The sequence below is a fragment of the Manis pentadactyla genome, chromosome 6 (assembly GCF_030020395.1).
Source record: "Manis pentadactyla isolate mManPen7 chromosome 6, mManPen7.hap1, whole genome shotgun sequence".
Classification (NCBI taxonomy): domain Eukaryota; kingdom Metazoa; phylum Chordata; class Mammalia; order Pholidota; family Manidae; genus Manis; species Manis pentadactyla.
This window is the reverse complement of record NC_080024.1, coordinates 41,888,926-41,904,061: the sequence shown is the minus strand read 5'-3', so window position 1 is coordinate 41,904,061 and position 15,136 is coordinate 41,888,926. Positions and strand designations below refer to the sequence as shown.

The 15,136-nt window shown below is 38.1% G+C and overlaps 1 protein-coding gene across 2 annotated transcripts in view; it reads left to right on the top strand.

Annotated features, from left to right (window-relative positions):
• The window catches only part of LOC118928252 (uncharacterized protein C2orf66), a 149,766-nt gene extending 134,630 nt beyond the window's left edge, over positions 1-15,136 (top strand). Inside the window, exons 2-7 of one of the 2 annotated variants that reach the window (XM_057503764.1) lie at positions 6,597-6,644; positions 7,034-7,146; positions 11,184-11,221; positions 11,799-11,930; positions 13,149-13,347; positions 14,754-15,133. In XM_057503764.1, the coding sequence (XP_057359747.1) occupies positions 6,597-6,644; positions 7,034-7,146; positions 11,184-11,221; positions 11,799-11,930; positions 13,149-13,328 (511 nt within the window). In that variant the 3' untranslated portion in view covers positions 13,329-13,347; positions 14,754-15,133. Of the gene's footprint in view, positions 1-6,596; positions 6,645-7,033; positions 7,147-11,183; positions 11,222-11,798; positions 11,931-13,148; positions 13,348-14,753 lie in introns of both variants that reach the window. The other variant, XM_057503765.1, reaches the window with a different exon arrangement.

Sequence of the window (15,136 nt, the reverse complement as noted above, 5' to 3'; positions counted from 1 at the left end):
TTCTTGCCTCCATTGTAATAGATTAGTTGACCATAGAAGCATAGAAGGCTTTATTTCTGAGCTCTGTATTCTATTCCATTGCTCTATGAGTCTGTTTTTGTTCTAGTATTATATACTGCTTTGAGTAATGTAGCTTTGTAGCGTAGTTACAAGTCCAGGAGCATGATGCTCCTGCTTTGTTCTTTTTTCTCAAGATTGCCTTAATTATTCAGGGCTTTTGTAGAAAGGAGTAACTTCTTGTCAGATCTGATTAAATTACTGTTTTTAATTCCTGATGAGCCTGACAAAAGGGTAGAAGTGTCAGCACTGGTATTTTCTTTTGTTGGTTTGTGCTTGCATTACTGGCATTATTTTCAACTCTGTTGAAAGGAGAAGTTTCTTGTTAGGAGTAGTTTTAAGCGGCTTATTTTAATAGATTACAATAGTTATGTTAGTTACAACTAAATAACATATATATATTATTGTATGTAAATATACATAAAATGTTAATATAACTATTATACATTTTAGTATATGAATAATATATATTTAATAATTTAATCCATGAGTCCTTTAACCATCTAACATACAATGCAATGTTATGATATGCTTAAAGTGAAAAAGTGAGTGAATAAACTACTGGGGCGCCCTGTTGCCTCCTACAGGCTGTCGAATTTCTACTCTTCTCAGACTATATTCCACATACTATGTGTGGCCAGTTGTGATAAAGGCTGAGTGTATACATCAATCCATGTATAAAATTTTAATACATTAGTATATTAGGTTAAACACCTGAAAAGGAATTATGTTTTCCTTCCACATCCCAAAATGTTGTTTTGCACATCATTAGTATGCAAACTTAGTCAATATTTTTGTAACCTTTTGAGACTGTCTTTGATAGGTTTCTAATATCCACATTTACTTATATTAACCCAAAATAAAAAATGAGGTTTGGGGACAAGGAATAGACTATTATTTCTTATAACAGTAATCACATCAGTTCCCCTTATCCCATTCTTCCTCCTTGAGGGCAGTGTGAGGAGGGCCAGGTGACCCATGCATGTGCAAAAGGGGCTTTTGGTTTGATTTTGAACCACAGGAGAGGAACCCCAAAATCATGAATCTGGGAATTTTTTACAAAGCTACATGCTGCTCTCCTACCCTCCTGAGAGAGAAAGAGACGCCTTTGCTCTCAAATGTTTTACAATCCTTTGGAATGTAAACAGATAGCTCCAGGTTTCATCTCCCCATAAAATGTAAATACGTGGCTCCACCAAACAGGAGGCAAAAGGAAACAGAGCACTGAAAGTAAGTGTTTCTGTGAAAAGGAGGCATCTTCACAGCATGCAATTTCCTTTACTCAGGAAACCACACTATGCAGAAACATGAAAATACTCATGAAGCATTGTTTCCCTGATAGTCTTCATGGGGTACAGAAATAATGCCTCTCATTGTCCTGGCATTACTGTTGGAAACATTTAATGACCAAATGAAGTGAGTAGGACAATTTAATGTCATTACTTATAATCCTTCAGCTGTGAATTTTTGGGTAGATTGGATAGGAAAAACTGGTAGGGCCATCATTTGGGAGTTCTTATACTGAAGTTTGTTAGGTCTTTGTGTTTAGAAAAGTATTAATGGGAATGTAATATGCAGGATAGAAGGGAAGTGAGTGAGGTAGGAGAAGAGGATCATTTACAAAACTGCTGTAAAATTTGAAATACTAGTAATGTCTAAACTCGGGTGGGAACCAGAAAGTTGTGAACCAATGCAAGGGTGACCCTAAAGTGCTGGGCTCCCTAGGCTTAGCAACTAATTGGATTTGGTAGGTAAGCCTCTGAGTTAGATTTGACCTGGCAACTTACCTGACTCTCATGAAGTGGAGGATATGGAGACGATTAAAATGTCTTAAGATGCTGCCAGCCAATGGCCTATCTTAATTTTCACTATCCCCAAGATCTTAGGTTCTATAACTACAAAGGAGAGTGTGCAGAATGGGTTTTCTGAGTCTCCATTTTGTTCTTTTTTCAGCTTAATGCAATACATTACAGTTTTAAATTATTTTTAAAAGTTCAAATTGTTCTAGTCTGACCGTGATGCAGTAAGATCTTCAGGTGCTAAAGTGCAACAAACTGGAACTTTTCGTCACACTTATGCTGTACTTCAACTTTGAAGGAAAAGAAACAAATAGTAAGAAAATTAAGAATTGTAAGTAATTTCTTTTAATAGACATCGCAGACCATACAGGGTGTGTATAGACTGCCTTGTCACCTGTGCTTTATCCTTTTAGCAGACATTCATTGAGTATCTGTTGTACCAGATTCAGGGCCAGAGACATTCACATTTAGCTTCTCATTTCATTCTCCATAAAAATCCTTAAAGAGAGGATTATTATCATCACATTTCAAGAAAGGAAATAGGGTTAAGAAATGAAGCAATTTCCCTGAAGTAGAATTCAAACCAGATTGGCACAGAAATAGAGTTCTTCCTGAAGATCTGCAATATGTAGTAATCAATACTAGTTCATCTACTACTCTGTCAAAATCTTTTCTGACCATACTAGTTATTCCTCTTGCTTTGAAAAAGAATTTTTTTCCACTGATCTTCCCCAGTCTTCCTTTTACTTTTGCTATACTTTCCCTCAGAGATTTCTTTTAACTGTATGACTTAGTGATCTATTCTGGGTGGATGACTCACCAAGTTAGACAGCCTTGCTCCCTCAGTTCTGTGTCTTAAGTATTTCTGAGTCAATGGCACTATATTTAGCTTCGCTAGGACTCCTTATCCATAAGTTATTGCTAGTGATATTACCTTACAAACCTAGCAGTTGGATTAAGTGGAATAATGGAACAAATGCACCTGATATAAAAAGTGCTCTAAAATGATAGGTGCTTTCCTAGCTCTCCAGTCTCTAGTTTTCTCCAAACTGGACAAACTCAGTTTCAATTCACTGTTGAAATTTAACATTATAATTTCTCTTGAACCCTAATTAGCAATTCCTTTTAGTTTTCATTTTCCTATTAAATCCTCCCAATTACACAGGTTGAAAATCCATTCATTTTAATAATCTCCCTTTGCCTGTCATATCCAATTAGTTGCTAAACCTAGGGAGCCCAGCACTTCAGGGTCACCCTTGCATTGGTTCACTCCTTTCTGGCTCCTGCCCTAGTTTAGACCGTCATTACTAGTATTTCAAATTTTATAGCAGTTTCATGAATGATTCCCCTTTCCTAGCTCACCCACTTCCCTTCTATCATGCATATTACGTATTCCCATTAATCATTTTTTACATAGCAATTTAGCATTATCACTCTTTTCGAAAACCTTTTAATCTACGTGCATGTTCTGTAAGCTACAGTCCAAACTCTTTGACATTTTGACCAATCTACATTTCCAGTCTTCTTCCCTACCATTTCCAAAGATATCTCCTCCCCACACAGTTAGGACTAGATTGCAAGAAACAGAAAACCTGACAAACAATTGCTCAGTCAAATCTCGAAGCAGAAGGTCCAGGGTAAGTCTCCAAGAAATCATCAAGAACCAAAGCTCCTATCCAATTAATTTTCCATCCTTAATGTGTGGCTTTCAAAATAAAATGGTGGCTAATATATTTCCATTCCAGGAGGAAGAAGAGGGAAGGCACAAAAGGAACTCTGCCTTTTATTTGGGAAGGATTCTCTCTTGCCCCTTTCCGACCCTCAGGGACTTCCATCGGTGGCTCATTGGCCAGAATGATATCACATGGTCACGAAGAAATGCAACGGAAGCTGTGGAAACAAGTTTTTAAGTTGGATATGTTGATACACTAAACAATGTCTAAGAAACAGATGTACATTAGTCTGCTTGGGCTGCTATAACAGAATACTATGGACTGGATGGCTTACACAACAGAAATTTATTTCTCAAAGTTATGGAGGCTTGAAAGTCCAAAATCAATGTGCCAAAGATTGGAGGCTAGCACTTCAACATATGAATTTTGAGGGGACACAATTCAGTCCATAGCAAAAGAGATAAAAAGAAGCAACAAGCAGAGTCTGCCACACAAGCCTACTGAGCTACTACATTTATTTTGAGTATCTCCTCCCTTTTGCTACTTCTTTATCCTTGTTCAGTAACTTCTTATGGCCATATCTCTGTTATCAAAATTTTCTCCATAAAAAGACACCAGTTGCCACAGTCAGGACTGATCTTATTCTTACTTCTAGCTGCCATAGTTCCATATGGGAGTCATCAAGTTAGATCTTGTAGACTCTTTATGTGCAGTTCTTAATGATAGTGACATTTATTTAATGTCTATTTGTCAGGTACTGTGTAGCCCCTTTATATATATCATTTCTAATTCTTTCAACAACACTGCAAAGTTGGATTACTTCACATATGAGGAAATTGAGGTGCAGAGAGATTAAATAATTGCCCAAGAGAATGGCGGAGACAAGTTTTGAACATGGTTAAGTTTGGTCCTGCAGTTCTTTCCACCACACCATGCTGCTTCTCCAAGTAGATTGTCTGTGCCTCCCCGGCAGTGATCACATCCCTTTCGATATACCTCTTTGCATTCCCACACTTAGCAATGTGTGTTTTACATTGTAGAAATGTGTTAAATAGTTTTCTGAATGAATGATAGTAACAATGACCCAAGGTAGTCCAAAATCCTGATTTAACAAAAACAATTATGTCCATAACAAAATTGCCTATGTGCTGTTAATTGTTGAAGCTGAGCAATAAGTACATGGACTTGCATTATTCTGTTCTCTTTAATTTTTATGTGTTAGAATTTATAAAAATTCTGTTTTTATATAAATTCCAATTTTATATAAATTCCATTAAAGCCTTAAAGTGAGATATAATATTCATTGGTTGGAAGGCTCACTATTTTTAGGATGCCATTTTTCTCCAATATGATATGTAGACTAAATGCAATCTCAGTCAAAATCCCAGCATGCTATTTTTCTAAAAATCTACATGCTGATTCTATAATTTATATGGAGAAGTGAACAATTTTGAATAGTCACAACTTTGAAAAAGACTCACACTACTTGATTTCAAGCCTACTATAAAGCTATTGTAATCAAAGGCAGTGTGGAAAAGGCAGAAGGACAGATACATATGTACATCAGTGTAACAGAACAGAGTGTTCAAAAATAGATCCAAAGTTTTATAGTCATCTGATTTTCAAGAATGGTTCCAAAACACTCCAATGGGGAAAGAAAGATCTTTTCAACATATAGTGCTGGAATGACTAAATACTCATATGGAAAAACATAAATAAACCTGGACCCTTCCTCACATCATGCACAAAGAGTAATTTGAGATGACTCATAAATCTAAATGTAAAAACTGAACTATGAAGCCTCTAGAAGAAAATATAGGAGACTACATTGTGACATGATGGCAGTTCAAGGTAATTAGGCAGAATAAAAAAAAGCAATGATTTAAAAAATTGTTAAGTCATACTTCATTGCAATTAAAGACTTCTGCTTATCAAAAGACACCGTTAAGAAAATTTACAGGCAAATCACAGACAGAACCGTATTCCTGGTGATGGATTTGTTTTCAGACTCCTCATGACACTTCTATAACTCAGTCATAAAACCTCAAAAAGCCAATTTTAAAAGTGGAATTTTAAAAACAGAAGTCAACAGGTAATGTTCTTTGCAGAAGCCTAGAAGGTCTCTGCTGCCACCTGGGAGCACATTACTGTTGGAGCATGAAGATGGCATCATCTCTGCTCTGAGATTTCTCATGAGTTTCCCCTGGGCCATACTCACAGAATGTACTTCTGAAAGAAAAGGGTTAAGGTCTGCTCTTCTGTTTGTTGAATGGAATAACAGTTTATACACCTAAAGTATGAAAGAGCTCCCAGAATACTGGGAATTAACCATTGTTTTTTTTCTTTTTTGTTTTTGTTTTTGGTGGGGAGCTGATTTTGGTTTTGTTTTTTGAGGGGATCTGTTGATTTTTTTTTTTAAGGATAAAAGCTCACTAGCTGTATTTCAGAGTTCACAATTGATAAATAGCACTAAGAAAGAAAAGCATTTCCTCACTATGCACCAAAATATCCAAAGAAATGCCCATCTGAATTGTCCTCAATTTTTTTCTTCTCTGAAACTACTCCTTTTATCATACAAATTTTGTGTCTGGAACTTTATGTAACATTTTAAGAATGGTGTTTCTTCCAGACACTTAAATAATTTTATTAATGGGTTAAAATATGTGGTCTATTACAAAATTATGTGATTCATTGATAGGGTCATACCTAACTTAATAGTTTAAAATGGAAACTTTTCTCATCTCTTTTGTATTAAAAAAATATTAGTATTATTTTACTCACATAAAACCTCAGGTTCGTAATAGACATTTCAGCCTAAGTCCATTTTTTGTTACGAATTGGATGACCGAAGAAGCTCCACCTTTCTCAAAAGGGAATAAAGAATTCAGATCCAGCTTCTAAGTCTAGACATGGCGCAACGCTTTCAGTAGAAGCTGAAGAAATTGTAGAGAGTTACAGGTCTTTTTCCTGCATGATTGACCTGACATCTTGCTATTCCTTGTCTCAGTTTCCTGTATGTTAGTTACCAAGAAGCGGGTGGCTAACACAAAAATTTATTCTTTCACAGTTCTGGAAGCCGGGCATCTGAAATTAGCATCACTGAGCCAAGATCAAGGTGGGTGCAGGATTCACTCCCTTTGGAGACTCTAAGGAAGTATCTGTTCCTTTCCTCTTCCAGCTTCTGGTGACTGCCCAGATTCCTTGGCTTGCAGCCTCCCCTGCAAAACAATTTAAATAGAAAGGGGTGTGTGGTCATAAAATTGCCACATTCCCTGCAATCTCCATTGCTTTGTGTATGGCACCTAGATTGCACATTAACTTACATTTGACTGGTTCATTTGAATATTCAAGTCAAATAAAATATTTATTGTCCACCTGCAGTTTTCTCTAAAGAGCATTTTAAGAATCTAAGCTCAGATTTTACCTGAAGAATTATTAATTCCATGAACATTTGTGATATGCCTCTCTATGTATATATATTATGCCATATAAATTCTATGCCAGGCATTATATGCCAAGTTCTGAAGAACTGATGATGAAAAAAGACCTGGTGCCTACTTCAGGAAGTCCGTGTGGGGGACGAAGAGACACGTGGAAGCAAATCCTAATTCAGCAAGGTAAGAGCCATTGAAGTGACTAAGTGGCTTCTTTTTCCTCAGAAGTGATATTTGAGGTGATCCTTGAAGGACAGGGCGTTCCGAAGGCACACAGGAGTCAGAGAAGGCATTCCAGGCAGAAGCAACCGCAAGGTCAAAGGCACGAAGGTAGAAGTGTGGGTGGTGTTCACTGGCGAGGTCAAATGGCTGGGAGGGTACAACTGGCGTTTTTATCATCAGCAAGAGCTTAGACTTTATCATACTGGCATCAAGAAGTCCCTAGAGGTGGGAGGGATGCCAGTAAGCTTTGCCTTATCAGTGCGACCTTGTCTTCCTGTTGTCTATGCTCCAGAGTCAGTTGCAAAGCCAAAGATGTTGTCGACCACCTCAGGCGCTCTGCTATAAAAGCAGACTGCCTGCTGGAAGCTGTTTGCAAAGCCAAAGGAAGTGATGTAGTAGTCTATATTTTAGGAGTAATCCTTCACTCCTTTATTATGACTATTGGAGATACCAAAATGGCCTGACATGACGGGGAATTGGGAAACTGTTGCTCAAATCCACGTCGAGAGAGTTTGGTTTATACCTCAGTCAGTGTGTCAATCTGGATGTCCATTTTCTTGCTTTGTTTTTTCTGAGCTGACTTCAGATCAAGTATGATTATCATGCTTTTTGTTGCCTCTGCATCCCCATCGTACTTGTAGGAGAAATAGCTTAAATTTAGGTCAGGACTGAACAGTACGTGTGCTGGCTGCCCCTCTCTGACTAGCGCGTGTTTCTCAGGAAGGCTGGTGGCAGGGAAGAAGCAGGCCAGAGGAGGGACCACGGGAGAAGGAAAGGCCACTCCCAGGTCCCAGCTGATGACAGCGAAGGCCTGATGAAAACTGAGGCTGAGGCCAGCCTGTGAGGCCAAACTCTCTCAGGGAAGGATAGCCGCCCCACCTAGACCTTGTCTTTCTTCCTTTACACATCTAGGCTTCTAGAATTGGCTCACACTCTGGCCCTAAGAAGTAAAAACATATGTAACATGTTTTAAGCAGAGGGAAGTCTTTTTTCTTCTTTAATATGCCCCTTAAGCATTTTTAAAACATTTTAAAGCAAGAGAACAGCATTTTAAAACAGAAGGATAGAATTTAAACAAGAGGATAATATTTTTTAAACAGAAGACAGCTAAGAATAAAAGAAATTTCTACATGTTGAATAACTAGAGAATTCTGAGGGTCAACTCTGTAATTGGAGGTACTCACACTGCATTGTCACTGGCAAAAGGGACAAATGGTTGACCATATTGTAGAGATGTTCAAGAATGTCATGGGAATTTTTTTAAAAAACAGCTTTGTCACCCCTGGAGGTGAGAGGGAATTCAATTCCAGTGGTTTCAGTGGCTCATGGGACCTGGAAGCTTTGTGTGGCCTCATGATATGAGGGATCAGCCTCTCCTCTCCCATCTATTGTGGTCACCGAGGGTCCGCTGAGCCAGGGCTCTTTGCCTCTGCTCTATTCTTGGCACACTGAGCCCTTGAAAAACTATAAATATTTCTTAAAATGGGGAGCTCTTAAAAGGTCAAACAAATATGCTGTGTTGTTATACAAACATAGCTAAAGGTATGACGTATTTATAGATAAATGGCTTTGCAAGTCTTATTCCAATTTATTCAGTCTTTCCCGTTTAAAAAGTGACTTGTCTATTTATCGGGTTCAGTGCTCAGCACTGGGAATGCAGAGATGAGCCTTGTCTAAGGAGTTTGCAGTGTAGTGACTTGGCTATAATCTCACTTAGCAATTTAATACATATTATTAGATCCTTTAACTTCGAACTCTGGAGTTTAAGGAGAGTTGAAGTAGTGATATTCCAGGGTATTCATTTACTCAATTAACTACTGATATTTAAACGAACTCAAGTCTCTCACATTAAAAACAATGACACCACCACCTTCTCCGGATTCCACTGACCTCTCCAGCTGCTTCCTTCTCTCTCCCTCTTCACAGCTAAACTTCTCAAGAGCTTGGTGTCCCCACTCTCTTTCTTTCCCCTCCATCCCTCACTTCCAGTCTTTCACCTCCATCTACCAAAACAACTCTAAGGCTCCATGGGCCCTTTTCAGTCTCATTTTACCCAATTTGTCCCTTCTTGAAACACTTCTTTCTTTTGCTTCCATACTTTCCTGGTTTCCCCCATACCTCCAGTGTCTTTTTTGTATAGATGCTTGTATATGGCTGTTACTCGTTAAAATTTCTCAAAGCCCAACTCCTAGCCACCTTTTCTTCTCATCTGCTAATTTGTACTGAGGTACTCTCACCCATTTATATGCTAACAATCCCATATTTACATTTCCTTCCCACCCCTCCCCTCTGAACCCAGACCTGGGTATCCTGTTATACACTCTCCATCCCCACCTGGAGATCTCAGCAGCTCCTCAAACTCAGTGCTCCAACTGGAACTCCTGATCCTCGCTCCACTCAGCTGCATAATCCTGAACCCTGGGAACTGGTCTGGAAATTCTCTTCCCCTTAGCCCTGCCTCCCATAGGATCTAGTACACTACCCATCCTTTCAAGATACCTCCGTGATCCACCCACATCTCTGCATCTGTGCTACTACCCAAATCTAGCGTAATGTCTCGTCCTGCCTTAGACTACTGCAGTAGCCACCTAACTGGTCTCCCACATCCCTCTTTTCTCGCTTAGTCTATCCTCCCCACTGCAACGCTTAAAACCCTTCAATCAGTGAGCATTGCTTGCAGCAGAAAGATCATAATCTGACTCCCTGACCAGCCCCATTTTGCAGCAGGCTGCCCCCTGCTCCCTCTATTCCTGGCGTGCTAATTTACTTTCAGTTGCTTTAATGTGCCATGTTCCTTTCAGCCACAGGGCCTAGCACAGTTGTTCACCTTGCTTGAAGTTCTTCCCCCTCTGTACTCCCTTGGTAACTCCCACTCATCTACCACATGTAAGGTTACTTCTTCATAGAAGCTCTCCTGTCCCCTAAGACCAAATCAAATCCCCCTTCCTACACTCTCATAGCCCCTACTTTCTCTTCATAGAAATTATTATCATTTGGATTTATAATATTTATATCACTTATATTTGTTTTATAAATTGTTTATGTGTTTTGATTGTCTATATTGCCACTAATCTGTTAGTTCAATGAAGGTAGGGCCTATATTTATTATTCTTACCATGTTATCCTCAAAGCCTAGTGCAGTGCCTGGCATGTAGTAGGAAGTCAGTAAAAATTTGTAAAATGAACAAAGAAATGAACAAATGAAGGTCATAGTGCTTGCTCAAAGTCAAGATAGAAAGACTGAGACTAGACAATTTCTAGACAGTTAATAGCCAGACAATCTCCAGTCTAGATTACTAGCCTTCTCACAAAGAGCTTTTCCTGGATTGTTCTGAATTACTGGAACCAAAGCAACTTTGTAACTCATCAAGTTCGATTTCTCAACCCTACCATTTTCTACAGGTAGCATTTATTCAGCAAGAGGATGCTGTAGGTATTGTAATGTTTCTTTTTTCCATGAAACACATGCTATCTTTTTTCCCTATTTTGAAGTAGTGTTATGATAAACCATGCCACTACTGAAAACTTGCAAAGCTTCCTGAGATTCTCAGAAGAAATATAAGGTATAGGTCACAAAAGCAATTTTGTCTCTTGGAGTAGAATTTCCTATTCAAAAAATGCTGTTAATTTGAAAAGCTGATATTTGCAAAAGAACATTCTTTCAGGTGGGATAATCTCCATCATATTCCTAGCTGCTGTGTATACACCGTCTTTTGAAAGTGAAAAAGTAGAAAGCCACTTGGCTGCATGAAAGTGCCTGTGTATTTTATAAAAAACACATAAAATGTTCCGTGGTTGGAGGAGAGGCTGCTGTATTTATAAGACAAACAGGTTCACTGTTACCCCTGAAGAAGAATGAGGTCGTGATTCTCAAGGGTCTTTGTGCCATGGATGAAAGTGGAATCATTATTTTTGAACTCCGCCTGCTCACGTTAGAGACACCTACCTGCAACCAGTCCACTGGTTATAAGTAGCCGTGATTGCCTTGCTGATTGTAGGTGGGGAACCAACCAGGGCCAGCCAAAGCCCAAACCTGGTAAGTTTTATTAGCCCTTCTGTGTATTTCATTTCCATTTCATGCCTTGGGGTGGGTGACAATGTCTACTTAGGCCAGTGTGGTCTGTGTCTGTCTCAGATGTGTGTGTACAGTGCATTTCTTGGTTTGGGGTATATTTTTCCTTTCTCTTTGGAGACTACTGTCTTAACACTTATGAGTAACTTAAGATTTGCTTGCTTGTTCTTTTTTATGAAATGCATTTTCTTTGGAGAGGACAAAGTGCATTTTTTCAAAGATGAAAATCCATACTTAGACTTTGTAGGTTGTATTCATAATTGCTTTGTGTATCACTATGTAACATTTTCTTCCTCATGGACTCTTTTAAGCTAATCAGCTGTATCTGGGGGGCTTCATAGGCAGATGAATCCGGAGAAAAACAAGTCTGCAAAATTAGGGTGAACTGATACACTACTTCTTCATTGTCTGTCTTTTAAAGAAGTTTCTTCTTTCTCTTTTCTGATTTTGCTCCCCTCTTCTCCTCTCTCCCTTTTCTCTCCTCTCCTCTCTCTTCTCTCCCTTGACTGCCGATATTTCCCTCGTCCTTGCTCTAGCTCAGCTTCATTCCACCATTCCCAAAGCATTCCTGCTGCTGTGTGTTGGCCTGGCACTACTCAGGCTTGCTCATGGAGCCATGCTGAGAAACGAAGAGAAATGGAAGCCCCTCAACAACCCCCAAAACCGAGATCTGGTGAGAACATGCTCAGGGACAGCTGAGAAGCAGGGTGGAACAGGCCCCTCTCTGGGGTTATGCACACTGCACTCTGCTAGACCACAGTGGAGAGGAGGCTGCCAAGCTCTGGGAAGACCCTGCGAGGGTCTTGCTAGCCTAGTGGCCAGTGTCCTATTGTTCCTCTGGCCAATTTACATTTGTTTCTGTAAGGAGAAACAATGTATATTTACAAAGGATCTTACACACACACAGCACATTACATTTGTAAATGATCTTACAGAACACACTGACTTTATAGCCTTAGTTGCTGATACATATACAAAATCAAGAGGAAATTGCTTTTTGCATAGCTTAGATTGAATTTATAATAAAGCAGATTCTCCTATAACCAACACATGCAAAGCTCAATTGCAAAAACTGAAAGTTGACCTGTAATCTTTGGTAGGCATTATTTTCAACATAAGGCTGTCTAGGAAGAAAACCATAAAGATATCAGTAAAAATTCTCTTTTAAAAATATGCTAAGTTCAATAAACATAGTAACATTACTATTTCAAAACATAGTTTCTTAAAGAAAATTATGTGAACTATAAGAACATAGGATTAAAACAATCAAATAGCCCTTTGCACAGCTTCTGTGCAAACCGTTAGACAAACAGATTCACGGTTACCCCAGAAGAAGCATGGAGACGTCATTCTCAAGGGTCTTTGTGCCATGGATGAAAATGGAATCATTATTCTCCTCCAACCACGGAACATTTTATGTGTTTTTTATAAAACCTTTTCCTAAAGGAAAGCAGGAAAACCCAGGTATGAAAAGAAACTGTAGCCGAAGACAGACTGTGATGTCCCCATCCTTCAGAGAGGGTGCGCCGAGCTCTGATCACTGTGGTGTTTGATTTAATCTCTGGCTTCAGTACTTAGAGGTGCTAGCAAACAACCCTGTGACCATGGTGCTACTAAGTAGTTGATATTCCTCCCTTGATTTCCACAAGAATGGTGAATTACCTTGCTTAGGGCTGAAATGTCAGAAAGAAGGCATGATAATTGACAGTGGAGAGGAAGGTGGAATAGAAGTAACCAAAGTTTGTACTTCTATTTTGAGGTTTCCCACTTCCTTCCACTTAGATTAGGACTAATGTCAACTCAGCGGGAAAACAGAGGTGGGGAAAATATTCATCTCTGAGCTTTTTGGATGTTTAATTTTTATATGGCACTAAACATTTTCTTTCTTCAGTTTTTCAGAACCCTTCGTGCATATTTTAAGGGAAGAGGTCTTGATCTTGGGAGGTTCCCAAATACTTTCATCATGAATGAGAATCCCAGACCTGTGTCTTTTGAATCAGAATTTATTGCTTCTGCCTTTGCAGATTATGAGGAGCAGAAAAACTCCTTTCCCAATTTCCTCAAAGGCTGACTATTTCTTCTGAGCACAGGTAAAAATGATCCCTTTATTCCCAGGATTTGTCCAAACATCCAACTTAGTCATAAAGAGATTTTAAAAGTATTTATTTGAAAATGATTTTTTTTCCCCTCAGAGAAATTAGTGCTCAATTCTGATGATACTCATTGCTGTTAATATTTGGATTTGGTTCAGATGTCTATGATTGGGTTTTAAGAAGAAATGATAGTTATGATTTTTTAAGAATAGTTTTCTTGGGAAGAGGTATATTAAAATAGTAGAATTATCACCTTTAACAGGACTATTAAATATAATGGAATACCGCACTCTTTTACCTATATCTTTTCTTCAGACTCAGGTCATATAGCTAAAGTTAGGTAGAAAATCATATATAAAGAAATATGTGAATTGTACAGTTGGATAAAATAGAAAGAGAAAGTTAAAAGAAAGGGTCTCTGGAGGAGAAATAATAAACATATATTTGAGCTTCAACTTCCTCACCTGAAGAAAAAAAAAGGAATATTAGTAAAGATGTTATTTTTCTCATAGGAAACAAATTAGAAATATATGAGATTTGAATTTTGTTAATCTTATTCTTTTTGCATTCTTATGAAATAAATGCTTACTATTTATAAAGAAACAGGCATGGCACGTTACAAGAATATACACTATGACTCTAGTTTATTAGCGTTTGTTTGTCTGAATAATAAAGGAAACTGAATCATAATTGAAATCTGCTCCCCATTCTTCCATGGTGTGGGCGTAGGGATGAAGTTGTGAGTAAGCACCATTGTTACACTGCATTGTGCATGTGAAAATATTTTGATTATTAGTTCTTTTGAGTGTGATTTTTAAAAATAATGATTGTCATTCTAAAAAGAAGACGTTATTTACCATGTGGCATAAGCACTTGGAAACTTCTATCCTGAGAAAATAGAATAAGCAGAAAGATGTTAATGAAGGGTTACCTTGACTTTTCTCACATGTGGGCCCTAGGCTATCAGACACTAATACAGAGAAGTAGTTATGAATACCACAAGGGCTACTTCAGTGTGAGAGAGGTGTGGATACACTTTGGTTGTAAGCCTTCGTTTCTTCATCTATAAATTGCAGGTGCTAATCTCTAACTCACAGAGGTATCAGAGAAAATATCAAATGAATACTTCCATGTGAGCATGAAATGAAGTAATATTTAAGGCAGGAAACAGAGCAAGCACCCAGTTGGTAGTGTTGTAATATAATGGAAATTAATTGGCTTTGTGTAAGAAGCTAAGCAAATGTTTGGAGAATATTTCATAATTACAAACTCTCCTTTCCTAACATCTCTCATTAGAAAATGAAAAAACAAAGAGTTTTCACTGAACTATGTTGATCTTTGGGTCTTTGTGGTGTTTGTACAGTTTTTATTTACTATTTCATAATATTTTCTTGTTCTTCCAGGTTCTGGCTATTTTAGAACTACACGTGAAGCTTCTCATTAAAAAATTTTAATCATGGTCGTGGCTAAACATTTTTTCGCTCTACTTTTATTTGTCAATGTGTAATGATTTTATCCTACATTTCCAGATTTACAGATAAATAGATTGGCCCTTGGGACATAATCTGACTCAGGGGACTATTTCTGGAGTTTTTTTTCCCACTCTATAACCATGAACATTGATGTAGAACACTGCGGATATTTTGTAAGAGGTACAACACATAACGAGTCAAAAGAGATGATGATCTTCTAAATTACATGTGTACTTCAAGCTTGTCTTTAAAGCTTGTCTTGTATGCTTATTACCTGTTATCAATCATTGTTTTTATTTCAAAGGGTCTTTGCA